Source organism: Psittacula echo (assembly GCF_963264785.1).
Source record: "Psittacula echo genome assembly, chromosome: 1".
Lineage (NCBI taxonomy): Eukaryota > Metazoa > Chordata > Aves > Psittaciformes > Psittacidae > Psittacula > Psittacula echo.
Genome location: NC_137735.1, coordinates 144,815,987 through 144,843,087, shown reverse-complemented (window position 1 = coordinate 144,843,087; position 27,101 = coordinate 144,815,987). Strand labels below are relative to the sequence as shown.

The 27,101-nt window shown below is 36.4% G+C and overlaps 1 protein-coding gene across 1 annotated transcript in view; it reads right to left on the bottom strand.

Moving 5' to 3' along the window:
• The window catches only part of GRM8 (glutamate metabotropic receptor 8), a gene marked incomplete at its 5' end in the record, with an annotated part of 348,265 nt that overhangs the window by 108,061 nt on the left and 213,103 nt on the right, over window positions 1–27,101 (bottom strand). Inside the window, one exon of the mRNA XM_080626508.1 lies at window positions 18,897–19,097. Coding sequence (XP_080482634.1) covers window positions 18,897–19,097 — 201 coding nt within the window. The remainder of the gene's footprint in view (window positions 1–18,896; window positions 19,098–27,101) is intronic.

Below are 27,101 nucleotides of genomic sequence, written 5' to 3'. Positions count from 1 at the left end.
GAAAAATGCCTATCACAATGGGAGAATGAACACCCTTACTGCAATGCCACAGATCTTGACTGTTATAGATAATACTTGATAAAGCACTGAATGCTCCCAGAAACTAGTATCAATCATTTTAATTAAAAATATACCATAGCTTTGGAAGTGCTACCTTTCAGAAGACCTGCTTTCAGGAATGACAGTGGACAGGCCAGTGCAGAAAATTGCACAAAAAATGATACAGCCTTAGGATGTACATAATGAAATGGGTTGTGAAACTCTTCTGTTAGAGTAATTTTTCTCATTCCCATGAATTTCTTTCTTAGGATCCACTACTAATTAATTGCAGTCCTCACTAGATGATAATGCTAAAACTAAAATCTACAGAATAAATTGTGCCAGTGCAAAGGAGGCAGTGTTTGGCAGGCCTTTCTTATTTACAGCATTAGGTTTAGCATTTGCGTTAGTCTGAAATTCATGTCTCCGTATGCCACTAGTTTGCCAACAGGCAGTGTCAGTTCTGAAATCAGTGCTTCAGAAAACCCTTTTTAGTGCACGCTGTAATCTAAAAAAAAAAAAGGTCCACTGAGATCAGGTTTCCAGACATATTGTTTGACTGGACTCCCAAAACAATTCCAAACTACTCTCAAGGAGCAACTCTGGACACACAGAAGCCAGAATGAGGTTTGTGTCAGAATCACTTGTCTACAAGTAAATCTTGTATGTCTTCAAACAGATTCTTAATTTCTCTTTTTATATTTTATTGATGTAGTTTTTCATGCTGTATTTTCATGATCAATATTTATCCTACCCATATAGAAATCTCTGCAGATGACACAGACAGAAATGCAAATGACAGTAAAAGTTACATATTTTTTTTCAGAAATGGATCACGCTAATGATCCTGGTGTCTTTCTTTGACAGGTAATTTATTTACTTTACAAAGAAAGCATGACAGATAAAAGCTGTCTGGGATTCAGAATTCTATTCCAATAGGAGATGACTGATTAAAATTGAGAAGTTTAGGATCAGAAGCTGGACTGTAAAGTGGGTAACAAACTAATCAAAAAGGAGATCAAATGGGTTGTGTTGAAAATGTCTGAGTACTGGTGAGCTCCCGTGCAGTTCTTCACAATGTATTTTGGAAAATTTTAGTGTTTTTACCAGTGACTATGGCTCCAAAGGGCAAAAAAATGCCCTTTGGGGGTGTAGAATGTGCTAATGAACTCTATTGATGGGATGCATCAGTAATATGGAATGAAATCAAACATCATCACATGACAGAATCTGGGTAATCTTAGGGACTGAGGCAATTAAAAAAAAAAAAAAAATAGATGATCTGTATATTCTGATACATTTATAGGCTATTAACAGGAACTTTACTAAGAGTACAGAGCACATGTGTTTCCAGATACCACAGAAGTGAAGGTGTGTACCAGTTCAGATCACTCTCAAACTAGAATCCTCTCTTTCTCTTCAGTCTTTTTTTCAGGCACATTAAGTATGTGTTATCTACCTTCATAATGTTGTAATTATTTTTTTTTATTTCATATTTTCATCCATAATATAATTACACTGGGATCCTCTGTATTATCTAAACTTTTCCCCAATCTTATTTTGTAGACCTTCCTTATTATAATCTCAGAGCAGTAAAACTTTCAAGGATTTTATATAGAACTTCTCAGATCCCTAAATGAGCCATCATATGAAGTCATGAAAGACAACCTGTTATTAAACTTTCAAATTCAACTCTTCCAGCTCATCTAGCTTCAAGCTTTCTGTCTACATTTTCATTCCTATTTCTTTTTCACTTCACATATGTCTTAGGTTCAGCAGTAGCAGTCATTTTCTCCCTCTTAGTAGCCGATGCAGCGCTGTGGTTTTGACTTTCAGCCTGGGAACCGAGCTGATAATACAGATGATTTTAGTTATTGCTGAGTAATGTTTACTCTGACCAAGGATTTTCTGAGTCTCATGCTCTGCCAGGGAGCAGAGGAAGCCAAGAGAAAGTAGAGACAGGAGACAGGACACCTGACCCAAACTAGCCAAAGCGGTATTCCATACCACAGCACGTCATGCCCAGTATATAAACTGCAGAAAGTTACCTGGAAGGGCTAGATCACTGCTCGGGTTGGACTGGGTATCAGTCAGTGGGTAGTGAGTGGTTGCATTCTCTTCTCTTGTTATTTTCCTTATCATTATTATTATTGGTGGTAGCAGCAGCGCTTTGTGTTACACCTTAGTTACTGGGCTGTTCTTATCTCAGCCCATGGGAGTTAAATTCTTTCGATTCTCCTCCCTGTTCCTCCAGGAGTGGGGGAAGAATAAGGAGGGGAAGTGAGTGAGCTGCTGCGTGGTTCTGAGTTACCAGCTGGGCTTAAACCATGACAACATATCAAATAATTGTACATACATTTTTTACAATACACTGCATTCTCTCTGGAAATGCTTTGTCATTTTGAACTTGATGGACAGATGCCATAATTGGGTGAATGCTACAGAATAATGAATTATATAACTATTTACTTTCTTCATCTCATTTCTATAGCCACGATTGTCAAAATTCCTCCCTTTCTTAGCAGTGTTGAAAAATGATAACTGAAAAATAGAACTATCTCATTTGGCTCCCCAGCATCTCCAGAATTAAACCGAAGACTCTTCAACCACATTTAATTCTTTTTCCCAGGTAGCTCCTCCAGTTTGCTTGAGTTTCAAATAATAAATAACTTTGTAAGTACTGTTGCTTGCTCCCATGCACATTTTTTTAATGCTCAGTTCCACAGCCTTGTCAGCCTCTGTCATTTAGTGTCAGAGTTACTTGTCTAACTGTTGCAGCTACATATGATACCTTATATTCTGCATTTACATATTTCTATCCACCAGTTTTGTCCTACTGGTTTTGATAGGCTTTTTGAGACCAATTTTATTTTTATTTTTCCTGAACTTTTTCCTTATTGGTATTTCCTATCCTATTGTCAGCTTTGCAACCTGTAGATTATTTTCAGTTTTAAAGGTGTTTTCATACTGGTGTAGTTTAAAATCTTGTCTAACAAAATGCATTTGAATCATCTCCTTCCATGTTAATAGTTTTGTTTGTAAGGAGTTTTTATTATTTAAATATGTCCTAATTGGTTTATATGATCTCTGTGTATGTGAAGGAGAATTCCATACAGATTACTTCTCTTTTCATTGCTTTTAAAGCAGACAAAAAATAGCAGTCTTATTTTATTATTAATTTATGGCTATTGTTACTGTTAATGGTAATTAGATTAATAACTCTCTGCAAAGTAGTGTTATCATACGGCTTTTGCACCTACTCTAAGTTTTTGCCATTTCTTTTTTCATTTGGTAAACAACCTTCAGGTTATTTACAGTAGTAACTCATCATTTTGTTTCTACCTCCTTCCTCAAGCTAATTTTTTCCCAAAAAAACCCAGAGTAGTATTGGAGTCGTCTCACCTGTCTTTGGAAATACACATCTAAAGCTGGTATAGCTTTATAGATTTGCTCTGCTGTCAGTCAAGGCATCTTTAAAGCACAATTAATCTGGCTTATTTAGACAAGTATATGATGAGGTGAATCATGTTCCACTAAGTGACTTTCTCTTTGTTCACTGTAAAAGCAGTGTAATCAACTAGCTCGTGTGTTGAAATCTGCACTATACATATCTAATGTGAAATAGATTGGACTTCATTCCTATACTGTTCAGCTTTATGAATAGCTAAAGTCTCTGTGTCCCTGTACTACTCCATTTTTATATTTGTCCCCTCTTCCACTTTATCTAGTTGCATGACACACAAAAAATATGGCAAACCAAACAGATCATAGTAGTTTTACTATCTTTTACAAAACTAGGAGAAACTGTATCTTTTCTCACCTACATAGTCATGTGTCTCTATTGTTTGCTGTTATTTCCCCTGGGGAAAAAAAAAAAAAAAAAAGAGAGAGAAAAAGCGATACCGTTATAAATAGCCCTTGTCTCTAACCTAGCTATTGTTCAATATTTGTAGCATGTCAATCTGCTGAAGTTATAAGCCCTTCTGGTTTTTTGTTTCTAATCTTATTACTTCCCATTTCCTGGCAACAAATCATATGGTACAGGCACCAGCTTCTGACCCTTTTCTATAGGAGTCATGCTCATTTGTTCTTACCCTCAGTTCTTTGTCCACAGTTTTCTGTTATTGTCAGGTTTCATTAACCTTCTACAGTTTGTCACTCAGAACCCCTCTTGTTACATATCTGTCTGGCAATTCATATCAAGGTCTATGCTGGTCCCTGTTAAATACTCCATTAGAAATTGTTAGTAAGTCAGGACCATGAATCATAGAATAGTTAGGGTTGGAAAGGACCTTAAGATCATCTAGTTCCAACCCCACTGCCATAGTCAGGGACACCTCACACTAAACCATGCCACCCAAGGCCTCATCCAACCTGGCCTTGAACACCGCCAGGGATGGAGCACTCACAGCCTCCCTGGGCAACCCATTCCACTGCCTCACCACCCTCACAGTAAAGAATTTCTTCCTTACATCCAATCTAAACTTCCCCTGTTTAAGTTTGAACCCATTACCCCTTGTCCTGTCACTACAGTCCCTGATGAATAGTCCATCCTCAGAAATATTTTTCCATTGATCTGAATGTTATTGATTCTGACAGAGGGTACCTCTGTGGGAGGACAAAAAACCCATTGTAGCAATAGCAAGGGAGAAAAGCTAAGAATATTTACAGTAATCTTTGCTAGCGTAAAAAATGCATATACCAAATCAAGAAAATAAAGGTCAATTTTATAACAATAGATCTGTATTATTTTTTTATATATGAGCCCAAATGAAAGATCTATATGCAATCTCTACAGACAGTAAACCCCATCAGAATTATTCCCTTTCTTGACCACTTCCCATTTTACCACAGTACGTCTCCATGTTATCACAGAGTCCAAGGACTTTACAATATGAAAATCACCCACATAAAACAGGAAAACATTTTTAATAGGAAAAGGACCAACAGGAAGCCAAGGGTTCAACTACCTATCTTGACAACCAAGACTTGAGTTTGATTTAATTATCCAAGAACTGCCCCAAGTGGCATTAATTTGCACCTCTAAGTTTCTGAAGACCAGCATTTACAATCCCATTTTCAGAAGCTTTTTAGTCCAACTAATGAGGTGCAAAGCTTCTTCTTCTCCCCCACTGCAGCTCAGACCCAAGAGGGAGAGATACCTCTTTTTTGCTGTGTCTCTGTTCTGAGTTGTCCTGTCTGGACAAAATTCAAGAGACATGCAGCTACAAACTCACAGGGATCCTGGCTGCTGAGCTCTCAGCACTGCTGAAATGGCACTGCCTTGGCACAAGGGAGACAAACTACACTATTCCACAAACTACTAAAAAAAAACCCAACCCAAATACATTAGGAAAATGTTTTATAAGTGTTCAATTCTGGAAAACCTGACTTCAATACAGTTTATTAGGAGCACATAATAACCTCTGGGCTTCACAAACTCATAGACATCTCTTGACATGACATGGCATGCACTCAAGTAGGTATCAGATCCTTGCCATGGAGCTCACATGGTGCACATTTATCGGCGTTAGTGGGACACCTGTAAAAAAATTGCTACCTCTTCACACATGGAAAAAACAGTCTGTACTTCTCAAGTGACATTGATGTTATTCACTGTCTGGCAAGTATAGTCAATGTCTATTATCATCTTATTTTTATCGGAAATCTTTAATCTGATTATACATGAATGTAGAATACACACAAAAACCTCCTTGTGTGTATTTGGAGGACTCAAGCAGAGGGTCCTTTCCAACCCTAACTATTCTATGATAATTTCTCAGCTGCCGTTTGTTACTTTCTTTTTCTCCCCTTCTTGACTTTACTCCCTTTCAGCACCTACAGTCTCTCACCTCCAAAGGAAGGGCAAACTTCTGCTATTCAAACCAAAGTAAGTTACCTTAAATCACTTCTGAACACAGGTCCAGAGTCCTTATTTAAAGAGTCTGGTTCATGTCTTTATTTCAAAAATTTGGTGGCCTGTGATAACAACCAGTTATGTCTGACATAACATGCAATAATTCATTAAAACACATTCACATATATGCCTTCACTTCTGCTGTGCAAATTGATATAAGCATTAAGAATTTGAATCCCTAGATAATATCAGAGATTGTAGTTGCACATTGCAGATGGGTATGTCTGCTACAGGATAAGTGGCAGAAGGCATATATCATTGCTCTGACCCTTCATGCCTTGTGACGATAAACTTTAGAAACCTGACAATTCAGTTCCCAGCAGTTGTGGATTTACGAAATTTAATTGCTAAAAAATATATCTACATGGTCCAAAAGATTGCCTTAAAAAGTTAAAGTGTTGTCCCTGTGTTTTCTGATTCACCGTACAAGGCTTAGAATAACTCACTACAGTAAGAATAAGACCATGTGCATTTTATGCTCAGGTAAGAAAGAAATCCTGCTTAAGCACTTTGTGCATGAACATATCCCTTGCTTGTAAGAAATGGTAAGAATGAAAAATGGAAGAAAGTGTCAGTATCTGAGCCTCAGTCAGTCCATGCATAAGGAGGATCAATACAACAATTTGTAACGATCAAGAGCTGGAGCCTTTAAACACAGCTGGCTTAGCAGAAGCTTTCCCACAGTGGCTGTATGTTAATTTAAGGATTATTTCCAAGCACCTTTGGTAGTTTTTCTCCAAAATGGCAAGCAGTGGACTCTAATATCCTGAGGCTTTCTCTTCAGATCTTTGGGTAGGGACTTGGAAGAACCATGGCAGAGTCTGCACTAAATAAGCCTTTCAAGTTTGCACAGTCTGGCATGTGTTGAGGAGTCTGACTGCCCTGTAGCTGCATATTCTGCACACAGATGATGACTTGAGGTTCATACATAATTTTCACTTTCCTTTAAAATTCATAACAATTATCTCAAAAATGTGGGACACAGCTACCATAACAGGCCATATCATGAGCTGTAACTTAATGCTGCCTACAGATATCTTTGTAAAATGGGATTATGTGTGGAAAAGGAACACTGGCAATATGTTTTTGTCTCTCAACTCAGGATCAAGCTATATTGGAGAAAAGCCAGGGCAGTCCTAGAGAGGCTGCACAGCCAAACAGGAAAATCAAATGTTGATCCACTTGGAGCCCAGAGTGAGCAATAATGTGTCGTCTGTGGTTGTAGCTATTTCACAGAATTACAGAATTGTTAGGGTTGGAAGGGACCTTTGGATATCACTTAGTCCAAGCCCCTTGCCAAGGCAGGGCCAACCAGAGCAGGTTACACAGGAATGTGTTCAGGTGGGTTTTGAATGTCTTCAGAGAGGGAGACTCCACAACCTCCCTGGGCAGTCTGTTCCAGAGCTCTGCCATTGTCAATGTAAACAAGTTTTTCCTTACGTTGAGGTTTCTTGTGTTTTAGTTTATGGCCACTGCTCCTTGTTCTGTTGCTGGGCACCACTGAAAAGTCTGGCACCATCCTCCTGGCACCCACCTTTGAGATGTTTACATGCATAAATGAGATCCCCCCTCAGTTTCTTCTCTAGACCAATCAGATCCAGCTCTTGCAATGTCTCCTCATAGGAGTGATTCTCCAGACCCCTGATCATCTTTGTTGCCCTATGCTGGACTCTTTTCAGTAGCTCCTTGTCTTTCTTGTACTGAGGAGCCCAGAACTGAACACAGTACTCCAGATGTGGCCTCAACAGGGTAAAGTAGAGGGGGAGGATCACCTCCCTCGACCTGCTGGCCACATTTCTTCCAGGGCACCCCAAGATACTATTGGCCCTCCTGGCCACAAAGACACGCTGCTGGCTCACAGTCAACTTTGCCATCTACCAATATTCTCAGGTTCTTCTCAGCTGAACTGTTCTCTATTAGGTCAGCCCCCAACCTGTACTGGTACTTTGGGTTATTCTTTCCCAGGTGCAGTACCCTACACTTGCCCTTGTTAAACCTTATTAGGTTTCTCTTCACCCAATTCTCCAGCCTGCCAAGGTCCTGCTATTTGCTTAGCCTTACAGTCAAAGGAAAGCATTTACTATTGACACCTCCTTAAGATGCAACATATAGAATTGTGGATTTGTGGTTATTTTAAAGATTTTCTTGAGTATATGCATGGATGACATACACAGCTACTTCCCTTCCACTGAGTCTGTACAAATTGCTACCTTTGCCTGCCACAAGCAAACAAAAACTCCCTTGTCTTTCTATTGAAAAACATACAGCTCCTAGGGGAATATTCATTTAGTGAATGACAAGGACTGACTCTTACTGTGCTGTTCTTTACTTGTGCAGATGAACACATGTGACAGAGAGCACATCTGTAAACTCAGGATGTTCTGAATTCCCTAGATAGGTCAGGTAACTGCTATGTTGCTACAATGCTTTTCAAGCTCTTAGGAACTGTCTTCCTGTACAAAGCAAGCACAGCATGTAAACCTGAAGCCGCATCTAAGTGACTAGATGGTACTCATAATATGCACAAGTAATTGTAATTGCAAATGGGCTTCTTCTGTTTGCTTGCCAATTGATATGGAATTTCCTTTATCTTTTTTAGCAATTTGTTAAATTGTTAGGGTCAATGCTTTTTTTACAGTTGTTTTCAAGTACAATTGATTAATACCAGTATTCCAGACCTACCAAAATAAACAGTAAATTTTCTATTGACCGTAGTACAGTTGGAATTTTATAAGCATAGTGTTGATAAACATAATATTTCTGCATTTTCACTGTTAGCTAATGGATTGTCTTTTTTCAACTAAACAATCAACAGGTAACATTCATTACCTAGTTCTGAAGAAATATTTCAGTAACCTGAATAACATTTTTCCATTTCAGAATGTGAAATAAAAAGGGTGAGCTAATTTAACAAAGTTAAATGCTCATAATCTGAGAGCATTCAGATTGGCCCAATGGTTTTTTAATGCCTCCAGGCACTGGAAACATCTGGACAGTAATAACCAGTATGATTTTTTATCTGCTGTGACATTTGCATTGGTATTGTACTTTTAAGGCAAGATCACAGGGTAAAAATGAAAAGTGCATTGCAATCTTCTTTTAAGAACTTTTTCTCTTAGTTAATTAAACACTTAAATAGATCAGAGTTTATACTTCTTTATTGCTGGTAAATTCTTAATTACGAATGTCTTTAGCAACTCTGAATCTTTATTCGTTTTGAGTTAAAACACGTGGAAAAAAAGTTACAAGGAGATATGCAGATAGCATAGACCTAGAGTTGGAAATGCAAAAAAAGTAGTGTAGGAACAGACATAGCGAAACTATTTTTTGAAAGACTGCAAAATTTTGGGTTTTGCAAGAATGGATTTAACTTGTCACACCCATTTCTGTTAAAATACTTTTAATCAGGCTGCCACCTAATCAAGCTGTATTTCACACACTGCAAAGTTGTAAGAAACTCGAAAGATATTCAATTTACAATAGTGTAAAATCTAACTTTTCATTGCTCACTGAAAGAAAACAGAAGTATTTGATGGAATAATAAACCATCATTATTACATGAAAATTCTTTTTTGCCTAAACCTAAATTTTCTCCTTGATATTAAAACTATATTCTATGATTCTATGTTTATAGCTTCTTTCTCTAACCAAAGTTTGGGTTTTTGTTTGGCTTGTTTTATTTTCTTATTGGACAATCATAAAAAATAGGTGTTAATAAAAAACAATGTTTACAATCATGCTAGCTTCTATAACCCTTCAGAGATAATACAGATATACTGCTTTAATCACAAAAGGTAACTGGTAATTCGTCTTCTAGAAAACAGAAAAATTTAATCTAAATGAAAATGAAACATAATCCAGATATTGATGGCAGGTCTTTCTTTGTGTATGGTGTACAAAAAAAAACCCTAACCCTCCAACAAATGCATAAAATTTATCCTGCACTGCACTATGATTTCTCGTTTCAATGCTGCCTGGGTAGAAGTATGGACTCGTACATTTATAGCTGCTTCAATTCTGCTTTCACTAGAATAAAAATACAAGAAACACTATGACTTTATATAAACTAATAGCCACTTAGTGCTACTAAGAGAGGATACTGGGAGTCCGTTTGGACAGGACTTTTAGGAATTCCAGCATTCTTAGTTACACAGTGACCCAAATGCAAAAAGCCTAAAGAATATCCTCCCAGTCATGTCCTATACTTCTTTAAGTCTTGCTTCTGGGACATGGCTTCAGTCTCCTTTGGATTAAAAGCTTAGAAGCCAATTACTTTCTTTAGTGAACATCTACATCCAAGACCAATATGAAAAGTTTGGGGGCAGGACTAAGCTCCAGTGTTTCTACCATCTTCACCTCAAAGCAGAGTTAGCATTACCGTATTAAATATTTCCAATTTCCTTATGGAACTGTTCAGACACATAAACATCTTCCCCTTGACTTAACAGAGATTGGCTGTACCACGCTTTTTTACCCTTCAGTTTAACTCCTAAACTTTAGGCAAGTCAGCATCAAAGTTAATCATACCAGAAAACAAACCTCACCCATTGTAATTGGTGGGTCTAAAGAGGAAGCTATGACTGGTGTGTAAATTTTAATATAGTAGTTAAAAACACATCCCAACTTTCATACTCTGAAATGTATCTGTGTTCTCTGATAATCTAACCTTTACATAAATAATTCAACTACCAGTAAATAAAACTGCTAAAATAAAGCTCTCAAGTAGAGCACCAGTCAAGTTGATAATTTGTTAATAGAGCTGTAAGTAATAGAGAGAAGGACCATTTTTAAATCCATCTGGCTGTGTAGGCTCCTATGATTTGGATTTAAAGAGTTTGGGCTCCTGAGTGTAGCTAATCAAGAGTCTTCTGTGTATCCTATGTTCCAAACTATTTTTTTATTAAATGCTAATGTAATTATAAAAGCTAATAACCTAAAGAAATTGGCACAAATTGAAAATGTTAATATGGAAGCCTCCCTAATACAACATCACTTTGAAAGCATGCTATGTATGGAATCCACTAAAACCTTTACTGCAAATTATTTTACTTTTAAATATCAAATATTCAATTTTGATGACAGATAACAGGAGAATTGAGGGAAACATTTTCTCTATTTAAAACAGAATGCCTCAGGAATTTATGCATCAAATCCATTTTATTTCAAGCTTACAAGGGAGAGATATGGCTAAGACTATGGGGAGCAACATCTTGGGTCCAATCTGTTCAGCATAAAACATAATCTGCTGTGTGGCCAAAATGATTGGATACCTTAATTCCCAGGAATAACAGCAAATGCTTCCTCTGCTGGAGTAAACTAGAGAAGCTTGTAAGATAAACTATCTTCTACATATTTAGTGTTTCATACTATTAAAAATGCTTTAACCAGCCTTTGAGAAAATCTCTGTGACTCATAGATGCCTGCAGAAAAACATACAGAAGTAGATGAGTTGCTATGGTCCCTAAATGCTAAGAGACAGGCTAACTCTCTGGTAGACTTTAGAGGCATTAGCCTTTCTCGTCAGCTATACAGATAACTAGATGCTTACTGTAGAGTTCACCAGCTACTGAAACTGAGGGAAACTTCTTTGCTTTTAAGGGATGAACTGAATCCCATCAATTTCCTCTTGGATGTCTTGTTTCATTTGCCTGGATTCTCCCAGGTTTTGCTTAAGATTGCATCAGGTAACAAGGTCTAACATGTCTAACTTGCTCTCGAATCCAGTACTGCTTTGACTATAGATCTGGACTTGGTTGATTACAACTGAATCCCACAACTCTACAACAATTGAGTAGAAAAATTAAACAGTACTATCTGATGACGTTGGTAACTTCTCCTAATTGTAAATTTATTTGCTCCTCCCTGGAATTCTTGCCCTAGAATATTAAGTCTACCTGATTTCACTGTCCTTCCATTTAACACAAAAAAATGGTTATTTTACTCCTTAAATGAGAAAGTAAGATTTTCCAACAGAATTTCACTGACAGTGACTTCCCTGAAGTGTTCCATTTTCTGTTTGTTGCTTATCAGCCATTACCAGCTAGATCTCTTTTTACATGAATATACTATAAAGGCAGCTTATTTCTACTACCAAATACTCATAATAAAATCTGCATTGCCTTTTTACCCCTTGATATTCTCTCTAATGTGTCTGTTTCATTTTGTAAGTAGAATTTATTGTAGAAAAATGAAAAAGGCTCATATTTTTCTGTTAGAGGTAATAAAAAGCAATTAATTTCCCCTTATGACTGTCCTGCTGGCTTGCAGAACTGTTGTCTTACCAAATGGGTTATTGAATGGAGGAAAAATAGTAACTTCTACAAAGGTTCTTACTTGATTTGATAGATTTAAGAGGATATTTTAAATTTAAACATTTCAATTAAGAAGCTTGTCAAGATATTCTTTTCCTCAAAACATGTGGAACACCTTCTTCCTATTAATAAAGGTAATAAATATATCTGAAGGGTTTAAAAATGCTGCAGAACTGCAGCTGTGATGTTTCTTATGCTGAATAAAATTCAAAAGAACTCATGCAGTATGGATGCAGCTTCTTTGCACTAAGGTACTTTTTCACTCAGAATGGCAAGGGTTAGTTTGTACTGCTCTAATATGATCAAGAAAACTGTAGTCTAATATATCTGAATATCCTTACCTATCAGGATATTCAAATTCAAATTAATTAGATAATAAGGGTAAATCTTTCATCGTCTTCCTTTACATATTAAATTTTAAAATACTTTATGAATTAGACTTTGTTCCTCAAAACAGAAAATTGACCTTAGTCATGTTCTATACCATGAATTTTGTATGCAGAGCACTTACATTGATCAATTAATCAGTACTTAAGATATGTGCATAAGCAAAAGCATGCTTATAAATTGCACATACTTTTAGATTCTACTTTCAAATTTCACAGCCATCATTTTCATAATCTCTGATTTTAATCACAGGGATTCATGAGGTAACTAAGAATCACAACAGCTCCAAGCTTTGCCTGCTGTGCATGTTTATATTATAACCATACTTTACTTAAACCTATTAAGAATGATTCAGACCATGGTGCAATTTTGCTTTCTGGTACAGCCACCTGGATTAATTCAAATAAAATAGTTAGCATGCCAAAGAAAAACTTATTTTAAATCATCCCCTTCTCATCTTCAATAATAATAAATTAATAGATGTAACAACTCCCTTCTTAACATAAAGGTACAGGAAACTAAACATCAGAACTTGTATAACAAATGGTCTGCTATAACCCCAGTGCATTCTCAAATCAAATTAGATGCCTCTGAAACCATGTCAAAAGTACATAAAAAGAATGAACTGTTTCGAATTCTGGGATTTTATGAGTTCATTTCTATGTTAGTTTAAGCTTTAGCCATGTTTTCAAACATACCTTTGTACCACCAAGATTTAAAATATCACATGGGATTATGTCATGTGATTAATTTATGATAGAACAAACATCACAGATCTTAATAAAACTGCAGCAGACATTCCCCCTTCCACTCCCACTTCTGCAGCTGAAAGTAGTATCTTTGTTTCTTTAGCAGAGTACTGATTAGTGAAGCTAGAGTTGCTACCACAGTGAATCCTAGCAAGGTCAGCAGAGCTCAGCCTTTCCCAACTCATTGTTAATCTTTTTTGTCCCCATCTGACCTACTCATCTATTATTATCTGCCATTATTCTTAGGTAGTTTTTAACCCCATCAGAATATGTTACCAGTGGCCTTGTAGGATGCTACGTGTTTCTGATAGTACAAACCCCTAAATTATCAACTGACAATAGGAACTCATAACTTTAAAATCACTGACATGACCAACTCCAATTATTTCAAAAGGTTTTTTTTTTTTCTTTGCTAGTAGTCATAGACTTGAGTTGGATTTTTAAAAATCTGAGTTAGAAGCATAGCTCCAGTACATTTAGTTTTGTTTTAGTGGGACATTTAGTTCTATTGGGCTGAATGCCTTAAGAAATGTCAAAACTTACCAGCCTCAAAGGACACCATTTTAAAACTTCTGTTTTAATGATGAATAATGACTTGAAAATGCAAATTTTGTACTCAGTGAAAGAATAGAGAAGTGTCAGCTTTCTTCAAGAAAACATTTAAAACAGTCTGAACTGAATATTAAGTCAGGAGAATTTTATACAGATTGATGTCTTAGCAACTTCAAAAGATAACAAGAGAAGATAAATTTTGTAAACAACTGATTCCAAAATAATGATCCTCTGGAGGATTCAAAATTCCCCATAAGAAACCTCAGTCCTCATGTTTTAAAAACTGTCCTCTATAGGTAGAGTTTTCTCAGAAAAAATCATTCTTCCTTTTCAGGATGAAATTTTGCATGTTTGCTTTTTCAATGAGGCTGATGCTGCGTGTGTGCATGTGTCTGTGTGTGTGTAGACATGATTAATCTTTTCTTAAAAGCATTTAATTAACACATATACATACCAAATAACAGCAAGGTTTACTAGTCCACTCAGACTATTAAATTAGTTCCAGAAGAACAGAGTAAAAGTAACACATGTTCATTTAATATTGTAATGCAATGGTGAGTGATATACTTTTCTTTCTTTCAAGTAGAGCTAGGGCTATAAAATCACAGCATGGTGAGGTGGGAAGGGACTTTAGAGATCACCTATTCCAACACCTATTCCAACCTCCCTGCTTAAAGCAGGCACAGCTAGAGCAGGTTGCCCATGTCCAGCTGGGTTTTGAATATCTCCAAGGGTGGACACTCCTTTCTAGGCAACCTGTTCTAGTGCTATTGTAGATTTGTCACAAAATCCCAGCAAGCAACATAATTGCTTTACTTTGGCCCAGAGAAGATCAGAGGAAAGAAAAGTTGTGCAGTCAGACTCAGAATTTATTTAGAGTCTCTTCACCAGGAGAGGGAGGTGGTGTTGCAGTGACCTCCTGCAGAAGCCGGCATTTATCTAAGCGTTGACGACAGAGAGGAGTCAGTGCTTCCACCTACTGCTCACTTCTCACTTAACTCTGCTCACTTAAAAGGATGTCAAAGTAGCAAGTATACCTGTTCACTCATAGGATAAGTAGCCCATCAAAGCAAATACAATGTCTCTGCATGTATGAAAGTACAGGTCAAGAATTGGCCTTACCTCTGTGATTAACTGAAAGATTCATCATAATATCTGTAAATATATTGTGTTATAGTGTGTGAAGTTTTCTTGATATTTAACCCTGGAACTACTACAGTGTATTAATATGAATGTGAATACAAACAGGTAGGCAAAACTCAGCTACTTTATACTAGCTGCAAATATACATATATAGAAAGAGGGAACTTTCTTCTATATAAAATGGTTTATACACAATATAAGCAATATTTTTTATCTTTGGAATCTAACTATAAATTTTGATCTTCCATTTAGTAGTGGAACAACTGGTGAGGGAAGCACTGATCAGTCTTATCACTTTATGTTTTATTCCCACCCAAGAAATAGCACTGTATCCATGTGTCATCCTTATTCAAAAGGAAGTACAAAGATAAATCTTTTTCTTAAAAACCAAACCAAAAGCAACTTTGAAAACACCTCTATCCACGAAAATAATGCATGGTCAAGTCCTGTTTCTGTTAAAAGATGAGCATTTATGGCTAATTCAGCAAAGCACTTCTCATAAAACACTCAGCAGGTAAATGCCAGGGTAAAAACTCTCAGAAAATATCTGCCTATTTTGTAGACAGGATAATGAAGTTAAATAGAGTGAGAATACTAGAGCAATTTGACTGGAGAATATACTGAATTGTGCAACAATCACACTAGTGCGAATATTTGGATACAAAATCTGGTAGTGAAAATCTTTCAAACGTGGTGCCTTTGTTAAAATAAGAAAACCATAAAATTACAAGATTCACTTTTTGCCTGGGAAAAACATAGAAGGAGAATGAAAATTATAAATGTTATAAGTATTTTTTGATCAAACAGCCATAAAGGAATGGTTATGTTCTACTAGTAGAGACCATAAAGAACATAGGGAACTAAATATGCTACACCATACTTTGCTAGCAGTCTTAAGAAAAACACAGGCAATAGTAAACAGGAGACTGCACTCAGCAGTAACACAAATCACATGTACAAATTAATTTCTTTATTCCTATTACAAATGAAGAAATTCTATCCCCTTTAAAATCACACTGAACTGTGAGAATTTCTGCATTTAGCATAGAACTGGTAGAAAAATATCTAAGCAGAAACAAACGTCGTATCAATTACATCAGTACACTGTGAGCTAGTGGGTATGATCGCCCTTCAGTCATGAAGGTGTCATGGAATATTACACAGATGAATACTTCAGGGGGAAAAAAATCTTCATTATTCATAAATAAATTTAAACAGAGTAAACAAAACCAAAAACATTCCAAAGTCATAACTCACAATCAAAAGCAAAGCAGTTACTCCAATAAACAGAAATATATATGCTTTCTTACTCTTGCAAATATCCTCTATAAGTCAGACAGATGTTCTTCATAATACAGGTCATACTTTGTGAGGTGAAACCCCCTAAGCTAAATGTGACAGAATATTAATTGGACTTGCACCCACTCATTACGACCTTGGTTAAGAGGGGTATACTGAATTCAGAGAGGTGAGAGAATGGTTTAACCTGCATACAGATAGAATCATGACGGGAAAGTGATATTGAATAAAAAAAAAAAAAAAAAACAAAAAACTGCTTGTCTTAAAAATGCTGGTTACTTCTTGATATTAGAAATTATCATAGCCATCTTGAAGAGCAATGGCTTAATTCTAAAACACTGGAAAAGCTGTTTGAGCATAAGAAAAAAAATTTTTTACCAAGAAGATGATCAAATATTGAACCTGATTGCTCAGAGAGAATTTTGGAGGATTTTCTATCCTTGTATATATATTTAAAACCTGGCTGGACATGGTCCTAAGTAACCTGATTTGGCTGATCCTGATCTGAGGAGGGGTTAGAGGAGGTGATCTCCACAGGTTCCTGCATACTTTAGTAATTCTTTGATCCTGTGGTTGCTAGTACAGAAAAAAGCTACTTTGAATGGCTATGAAAGCCAAGGTTTTCCTGTCATGTATCAGTTTACTTTTAATATAGTACATTATTAATGACTGAACCTGGGATGCACTTCAAAATTGACGCACAGCACTACTGTCAACACCCAGCAGAGGAGGTCTAGCAATCTATGTAAATATTCATCTCTATAAACCATGTCACAGTGGCATTGCTGTCCTGAGGGACAGGAATTTTGAATTAATATGAAAAGGCAAACCATTAAAAACCATCCTTTGCTTATGCCTTCCCCCCAAAAAATAAATAAAGGAAATATTTGAGCATAAATACAACCAAAAAATTGGTGCATCAGTGCATAATGTGGACTAGATTAGTATAGGCAACAGTTAATGTATCCCGTGGGACAGAAAGTGAAGCTCACAGAATTGTTTCTTCTATTTTTTTTTTACCTCAACTTCAGTAAATCACCAGTTCAAAACCAGATACTTTTTCATTAGTGTCCAGAATGCTTCATCCCACTCTTAAATCTCCCCTTGTTGCAATACCTAGAGTCAGCCAGAGAAATTATGACAGGTATTGATGAAAAACAACAATCTAGGGAGAGAAAGGTTTCATATGAAATGTACAGCATAACTTTTTATGCTAAACTTTCATGCTCACCAAATGAAAATAGATCACTTTGTGCTTTAACAACACAGACCCAGAAGAATGTAGATAATTGTCACTGTAAACTTTACCTTTGTCATCATAAAAACAGTTTGCATTTGCCAGCAACGTAATTTGCTCCAGGTTTTCTCTAAAGTCTCTAAAGAATCATTTAAACTCCTTCCACCTTTACATTCCTGGAGACAAGGATTCCCTTTTCATGGCAATTGCATAGGAGAAAAAACTGTGAACTACAGCCAACATTCATATCAACCAAACAGTCTGGTATGTTACCTAAAGCAAAAAAAGCTTCCACTTGGAAGATAAATTCAAAATGACCTTGTGCTTTTTTTTCAAAAAGGCTGGCAGCTGAGGTCATGGAATAAATTGCGATAGACAGTGCTTATCTCTGCATAGTTAGAAGGCATGTCTAGTATGCGAATCACCACCAAGCAGGGAAAAAACCCAACCAAAACACAGCAAAGAACATTATTCCATTTCTTCATAAAATAATGGTAAATACAGTCTATAATAATTATGATTTTAATTAAATAATGTAGATTTTCAACAACCTTCTTTCACCATCAAATATGTTCTACATTTTTCAATTCTACATTCATAAATTAATCCTGTTCTTTATTGGTTTCTCCTGTTGACAGCATAAACATCTGTAACTACATTTTCCCAGCAGGCAGATCCCAGCTGCAGAGAATATTCTGTAGTGTTGCTTAAAAATATATATTATTGTTTTATTAAACCTCCCTAAATCACTGAGTCAAAAACGAGATGGAAGAGAAGCCAGAACAGTTAATGAGTGTTTTGAGATTTAAATATGCAAATTGAAAGAAAACTCACTAGTCACTTTTGTAAGAAAATTGTTAACAGTAATTTCAGAAGAAAGTAATTCTAAATGGGTATTTTTTCAATTCATTCTCTTGCAAACACATAAGCAATTTTTGTCAAAGGATTTTAATTTGTCAATAGGACTGTGTGAGTCCTCAACTTGTTTTTATAATAGCAGCTTTACACTGGAATATTTTGATCAACAGATTCTTATTTTTAACATCTTCCTCTTTTGGGAGCAGCTTATTGTTAAGATGAAGAATACACTTGGGGTTTCAAAGCAGGAGAAAAAACTCACAGTCCTGATTAAAAGAGAATTGCTTCTAATTGTGTTTTCCACTGTGCCTTAAAGTATCCTACATAAAGAAGGAAACACATCTTGTCACTTCTGAAACATTTAAAGAAGAAAAGGAAGGGGATAAAGAGTATATGTAACTTACCATTAAAGTTTACTGCCCGAATATAGCTAAGTAGCTCTTTACCATCAGTTGTGCTCATCCTTGGGCACAGACCAATATATCCAGGACAGAGATCTTTATGCATGTTGTGTAGTGCATAGGCCATTGAATATACTGCATCAATTACAAACTGAACTTTTCCTTCTTGCTCATAGGCTGAATCTCTTGCAATTCTTTCTAAGCCTAAGGAAGAAAGAGAAAGAGTCAGTTTATTTCTCTGCCCATCTCTCCGTGTGTATGTGCATGAATATTTGCATGCAAAAATTCACAAGAGAACATAAATAATTACAGTCAGATTGATAGGTGAAGCTAGGACTCATCTATCCATCACCCAAATAAACAAGACAAGTTAAAAATATGGCCATCTGGTTTTGTCTCTAATCATTGTACACTGTGCCGGGTATATAAACAGTATGTTGAATTCTGTGCTAGGAAAAAGGACAACACATTGCATTACAAGAAAAAGAAAAATAGATATATGTATTTCTACAATCCAGTAGAAAAACTCTCTTTCTACCTTATTGACTTTCATTCAACAGCTGTTTATTGTTATTTATAGGACACTTCTACAGCAGCCTGCCATTCTGTTTTAGATAAATGTAAGGCTAGCCTGATTTTTATCCCTTTCTATTGTTTGATAAACATAATTTAAACATCTCAGGGATAAAAGCTGAATGCTTGCCAAGTGATGTGGCCATCTGTCTCCATATTGGAAAGTGCTTATTCTGAGACTTTTTTCCTGTGTTTACTAGTGAATTATGCTTCACATTGAGAGCCATGTACTCTCTGCTATTTCCTACAGGGATATTTTTCCTTCAGAGGGAATACAGAGCAAATCAATGAATTATGAAATTGTTATTCTGAGGGAGTTGCCCACATTAATCACCTATGTCCAAATTCAAAAATCCTTTTGCATTCATAGGTAATTGTACTAAATAGAAAAGTTAATAAATGAAGTTCATGAAAATTATATTTAAGCAGATAATCAATATGAAATCCCATGTCCTATATAGGAATTGAGCCAGTGATTTCAAATGCTTAAAATCTTAATTTAGCAGGGAAAAGTGGCTCTGCAGATCTTGATCTGAAATCTGCCCTGATGAAATATACAGTCAAGTTCCTATTGAATCAGTGAATACAAGAATGAATCCTTAGGTTATCTACCAGATTGACAGCTCATTCACTTTGAAAATAATCCATTCACATTATTTAAGACTATTTAGAAATTAACCAGAAGTTTATGGATATTTTTTATGTATTTATTTTAACATTCTGTATCTTATTTTGTGTGTTTCTTTTTTATCTCTAAACACAGACTTTTATGAGTTCCGGATATCAAATTTGTTGTATCCAAGTTTTTAAAAGTGTATTGTTTAGGCCTGAAAACATTCTGTACACAAGAACATTCTTTAAACAAAGTATTCAAGCCCATATGACATGAGACAAAAGCCAGGGAGTATACTCAGGTCTTCCTTCTGTTTGCTTGCTGCACTTCAGTGCCACTGTGTTACATTGCAATGATAATGTATGAACAAATTTGTAATCTGACAGTCAGGTGTGTTTTGTGCTTTAAACATCCCTGAGCACTGGGAGCAATGGAAAGCATTGAAAAAGTCATTATGTTCTTTTATTTGTCCTCAGTGGTTAGTTAAAAAATGATAAAATCACTACCTCATGAAAAGGTACTAACCATCTGGAGGTGAAAGCATATAGCTCATTTTTGTGATTTGCCACAAGTAGCTTCACAGACACTTTTCAAGACATACTAATGATTGACAAATAATTAGTAAAAGTGAGACTCTACTGCAAATAAGCAAACAGAAATGGTTTTCCTTGCATGTAATGAAAATTAGTTGCCATGCATTGCCTAGACTTAAAAAAAAAAAAAAAAAAAAAAAAAAAAAAAAAAAAAAGAAGAAGAAGAAGAAGAAGAATGGAAGAGACCAAGTTTAATTAGATTGCAGCCTTATTATCTTATTTCATAGCTGCCAACAGTAAGTGGTGGGTAGAGGTCACAAATCCCACTTTAATTGTTCCTGCATTGTTAAGGACTGCTGGACACCAAGTGAAGGAGGGTGTTTACAGAACTGCTGCAGGCACACAGCAGTCAATAACCTGCATGTGCTCCCCAGAGCTTCCACATCCTCTGAACAGGATTGTCAGGACAGTAGGAGTTTGAAGGAGACATATCCACTTTAATTCCTAAGCTAAATACAATTTCACTCTCCTATCAGATGGACAGATGTGTATTTTGAGGGGTAAGGGCTTGGTGAAAGTCAGAGAGTAATCATTTTCTGTAGTAAAGGCTAACTCATAAAACACTAAAAGTTCAAACTTAAGCAAGTATATTGTACTAAGTGGTACAGATTTTAAAAAGTGAGGGGGATGAGGAGGGGGTGAGGAATCAGTATTATATTCTGCTATGTTATGCTGTAGTTTGAACACCCATGGGATTTTCATAAATTTCTTCCACAGCATAACATTTTACCTTTACTCTTCACAGACATGTGAATGTAAAATAATTTATCATATAAATTACAGAGGAAAAAAATGAGTTGGGTCTCAATGTGTTTCCATACATATAAAGGTGTGAGGAACATTACAGATTCATCAGGTTTACACCTGTCAAACCTAGAAGGCAATAGACAAAAGTCTCTGTGCTTTGCATAGCTAACAAACCCAACAAATTGGATTATGTGCTTTTTCTTTTTGAGGTTTCCCTTCATCTTCTCTTTCTAGAATTCTCAAACATCTAAACCAATAGTTTATAAAGATGACAAGAACTCATAAACTTAAATTACAGTACACTGCCCTAAATAAATGTTACCGTATAGCAGAAGAAACATACGCATATTGTCTAAGCCATGCATACAGTCAGCTCCTACAGAGATAATATTACACATTTGGAAGGCATGGTTACAAATTTTCTTCTGACTTGCATATCAAGTAATAACAGTTACATTTATAGTTTGACTCTCAGCTCTATAAGGCATACGCTGGTGACTTGAAAGAATATAACAATTTGTATCTCACAATAGAAATATTCTAATGCTTTCTTAACGATCACTTCAATTTCTCATCCTACACTCTTTCCTCTGGAAAAATTGCTTAGGCTGTTTCTTTATCAAAAAGAATAAGATACTCCCAAATCTGGAACCCATTCAGGAATAGATCTCCAGGAAGATGTGCCATGGTGCTTTCCAGCAGGTTTTCCAATCCAGCTGTGGAGAAATGCAAGCTTGTGGGGAATTTCAGGAAGATGTCAAGAGTTTCCCTGACAAATGGAGGAAATACATAGACACATGTACTGATGTTATCATCTTGGACTAGAGAAAAGCTAGAAGAGGTGTAACAGTAGCCCAGGATAAGTGTCAGCTATTCCTGGCTCCTATTTGAAATCTCTTTGGGGAGAGACTTCTCTTAAGTGAACCACAGGAATGATCCTTTAAGATCCTGTAAAGGTGAAAGTTGTTACAGCTACTCTTGCACTTCCTGAGCAAAAGTGACAAACTAAACTGTTGCAGGAGGTATTGCCTTCATAATTTATGATCATTTTCCCCTTTGTTCCTATGCTTCAGGAATAATTGTATATCCTGATCAGGATGGTGGAACTCAGGTATGACAGCAAAAGATAATGAGAATAGTAGTATGAAGGTGAGATATGGATTAGGTGGACAAGGATGTGGCTGGGGATATTAGGTGGGGGTGGGGAGAGGAGAAGATGAAGCAGGGACATTGTCAGTTCTCTAGGTATGAGCTGAGAATCAAGAAATTTCAGGGAACATAATCAAGAGAAATTAGGCTTTTACAACAATAAATTAAAATGTATCTTCATTAAAAACTTAACAACAGGATACAATAATCAAATAAAGATTAATATAGCTAAGACAATATACATGGGCGATGATATCACCTGTGGCATTCAAACAGCTATTTTAAACAGACAAAACTTAAATTGCTCATCTCACCAGCAGGTGAGATCTAGGTGATAAATGTTGCTAGGTGATAAATGTTGCATAATTCATCTAAGTTTTAGAAACCATGCTCTTATTGAAAGCACATGTAGAAGTAACTTCTGCACACATGTAAGTCCATGACAACAGGAAAACTCAGAGCAGAGTTCCTATTTATTATTCTCTTAAGAATATAACAAATTCTCAATAATGGAAATGGATATACCTGTTTGTAACTTATGAATGAGAGGAGGTGCGGGGAGGGGAGAGAGGTGGTGGGAAATTATCTATTTATTTGACTGCCCCATTACCGGAAATAACCAGTTTACCTAACATTTTTAAGCAATCCCATTCCTGCTGTCTTATAAATCTTCGTTTCCATTTAGCATTACTGAAACCAATTTTTGTTGAAGTGCAGCCTGCATTGCCTCTCATGATTATTGCTATAGTTTCAAGAACCCATCCCATATATCTAGTTAAAATCTTGATTTATACTACTTGAAGACAAAGGTTGAAGTCAAGAACCTTGTATACAACAGCTAGTTAGATCTTCAAATGGGAACAGTGATGTGGGGGTGAAGAGAGATTTTTGGCACTGACAATTTTGGAAGACAGGAGTGGAGCTCCATACTTTAAAGGAATAGAGATATCTTGTATGGGGGTACAGTGTGCATGGGAATAGGATTCTACTTTTGACAGAATAATTGTCGTAAAGTCAGGTTCCAAGCTTAGAAAAATAGTGCAGTTAGAGACAAAAAATTAGGAGCACATAACTAGAGGTCCATGTAAGAAATTAGCTCCTTCAAGATGTTGTCTCCTAATCTCTAATTGATATTTTTGGTGGTTCCTGTTTTGTTTTTTTTTTGGGGGGGGGGGTGTTCATTTGTTTGTTTTGTTGTTGTTTTTTATTCTCAATTTCCTTTATCATAATTTTTAATTTGTTTTGCCTAAGACTGACTAGAACATGACTGGCCACCTCATTTTTCATTTTCAGTTCAAATACTGGCTGAGTGTAAGGCTTCTTCCATTTTGGGGGGGTACTAATTCTCAAAAGCTTATGAAAATCAAAGTTAAACTCTCAGAAAACTTCTAGCTTCTCTCTCTGAAAACTCCCAGGTGGAAATTATGGAAATGTTCTTGCATTGCTTTGGGGAACAGCAGTATGAACAGTCACCTTAGCAGTGACAAAGTCCTGCTGTAGGAGGTCCAGAAATCTTCAAAACATGGTGTCCTGGGTTCAGCAGTAGCAGTCATTTTTAATCCTTCTTAGTAGCTGGAGCAGCACTGTGTTTTTGACTTTCAGCCTGGGAACAGTGCTGATAACACTGATGTTTTTATTTGCTGGTCAGAATGTTTAGTCTAACCAAGGACTTTGTGAGTCTCATGCTCTGCCAGAGAGGAGGGGAAGCCAGGAGGAAGCAGAGACAGGACACCTGACCCAAACTAGCCAAAGAGGTATTCCATAGCACAGCACGTCATGTCCAAGATGTAAACTGGGAATTACCTGGAAGGGCTAGATCACTGCTGGGTGGGGGCGAGGTATCGGTCGACGGGTCGTGAGGTGTTGTATCCTCTTCCTTTGTTATTTCCTTTATCATTATTATTATTGATGGTAGCAATAGTGATTTGTGTTATACCTTAGTTACTAGACTGTCCTTATCTCAACCCGTGGGAGTTACATTCTTTTGATTCTCCTCCCCATCCCTCTGGGAGTGGGGAGAGGAAGGGGGGGAGTGAGTGAATGAGCTGTGTGGCTGGGTTTAAACCATGACACATGGATTTGTCACCAGCAAGGAAAGATACTTTCCAAGAACATGTATTCCTCCCTTCTTTCCACATTCCCATCCACTCTTCTATCACTCTGTTCTTTCTCACTCGTGCTGGGTGATAAATCAGCTCTTTTATGGACTGTGCTCCAAATAAGAGGAGAAATCTTTCTGGTGTAACAGTGGGAGGACAAGTAACATGGAAAGGGGAAGAAAAAGTTGCAAGAAAATATACTGTGAAACTGGTAACAGGCGAAATAGTTACCCATGAACAGCTTTTATTCTATTTGCTTTCCTTTAGCTGCTGTTGTTATATATGCTTGTGCATCATTACTGCTTAAAGACAGTTGGTGTATCTGTGCAACCTGGAGTTTTATTCCAAACTTCTGTTTTCGGAAGTCTGGATCTTGGATATATAGTAACATTCTTTTCAATTCACAGTTACAATTCACAATTTTTACTCACTGCTAAATTATTTATTCCCATTACTTGGCTCACAGAATCATTTTACTTAGGCTGTACTTGGAAGCAAATGAAATCAAAGATAAATATTGTATTGAGATTGATCTTTTTGTGTGTGCCAATCACAATTACAACTAAATCACAATAATCTGTAAGCAGGGTCCTACTACCTTTCAGCTGATGCATGATAGTCCTCTATTTGTCAGAATTGGTTAGAACTTCCTATCTTTGCAGCAACAGTTTTGTTTTTTTTTTCCTCAGAAAGCTGGCATCTATATAACTGCTAGCCATTTCAGCAGGCTCAGCAGGAAGCACCAGGAGCATATGTTACTCCAGTTGAAGTCTTCACGATTATTCAGCTGTTTGCCTCACACATTTTACAGTTTTCTCTCTCTGAACAAATAACACAGTGGAGATCATCATCTTCTGTTACTCAAACTTAATGGGATGATACACTTTTATGGTGGGGGAGTTGAGTTTTCTAATAGCCGCATAGTAACTATGATGCTTGTTTTGTGCATTGGAGAGACCATTACAAAACCTGTGGCTCCTCTGTAATAGTATGGTGTCAGTTTAGAAAGCAATTTAGAGAGAAAGTTGAGGATTATATCAATTTTCTCAGCCATTCCAAAAAGAAAATTGAGAATGTTGAAGAAATGATACTGAAATGAAGCACTTTGACTGTCTACTGTTCTCCAGCAACTGACAGATGTGGTTTTGTGGTTTAATGAACTGGTTCTTGATGTAATTTTTCTGGGGTTATGCCTTTTTATGCCACCCCACAAAAAAAAAAAAAAAAAAAAAAAAAAAGAAAAAAAAAAGAAGCAAAACTAATTAGTGAAAGTCTGAGGAAGAAGCAGTTTTTCAATCCCTGCAGTAATATGGAGGTTTTAAAATACTAGATTTGGGCTGGAACCTCACATTTTCAGAAAACTTTTCAAACAGAAAATAGCAAAAAGAGCACTTCACGTAAGCAAAATAATTTTCACTTTAATATCAACGTCAGTGAGAAACTCTCTTTTATGTTTGCCTAAATGGCTCTTAAATGAAGTACCTTAAAAAATTCCATCCCTGCCCACAAACATTTTTCTTTGGAAATACCATGACATTTTTTCTGATCTTCAGAGTAAATCAGAAATTTGTTTCAGCAAAACACTTTTAACAAATGCACAATAGTATGTATTAAAGTGAAATTAAACCATTATTCTAGTCATACTGGGTGGTTTTGTTCCTGCTACCATATGTGCTATTTACTACAGTGTTTTAGAAAAGCAAACTGAAGTTGCATTGTTCATGGAAGATTCTTTTTTCCCTCATTTCTGTGCTTTGAGAGAACCTAACAACAGTTTGAATGCAGCTATCAGAGTGAAAAACTTTCTCTTTTCTGTTTAATGCCTTCACATCCGTTAATTATAGCTGATTGAAACAGTGTATAGAGTTGGAGAACACATACATTCAGAGCTCTCAAACATTTAAAACCTGAGCCTAATACATCTAACAGCAGCAGTATCGTATAAAATACCATCTTGCTCAGCCAAGATTTGCTGTGATGAATATGCTAGGCTGAAAATAATGACTGCATGGTCTAGAGAAAGGTGTCCCTGCTCATGGCAGGAGGATGGAACTAGATGATCTTAAGGTCCCTTCCAACCCAAACCATTCTGTGATTCTGTGATTCAAATAATGAGGAGACACAGTTGGATATAGTTTCTGGCAACCACACTAAGAACTGCACCATGCATTTAAAAGAAAAAGTGTACCAAAAATACAGTGGGATAAGCAATATTTCTTTCAGGCGTGTCACTAATCAGTCTCAGTATAACATTCTTAAAAGTTATATGTCCTTCTTATCAACAGATTGCAGTTTGAAACTGCAGGCAGAGCACTACCAATGTTATTGCCAGAAGATTCTTGTCCTCTAGAAATGGTGCTGTGGCAGGCATGTGTTCATCTATACTGGTTCTCTTTCTGGCTGCAATACATCTGACAACCTGAAAACACATACC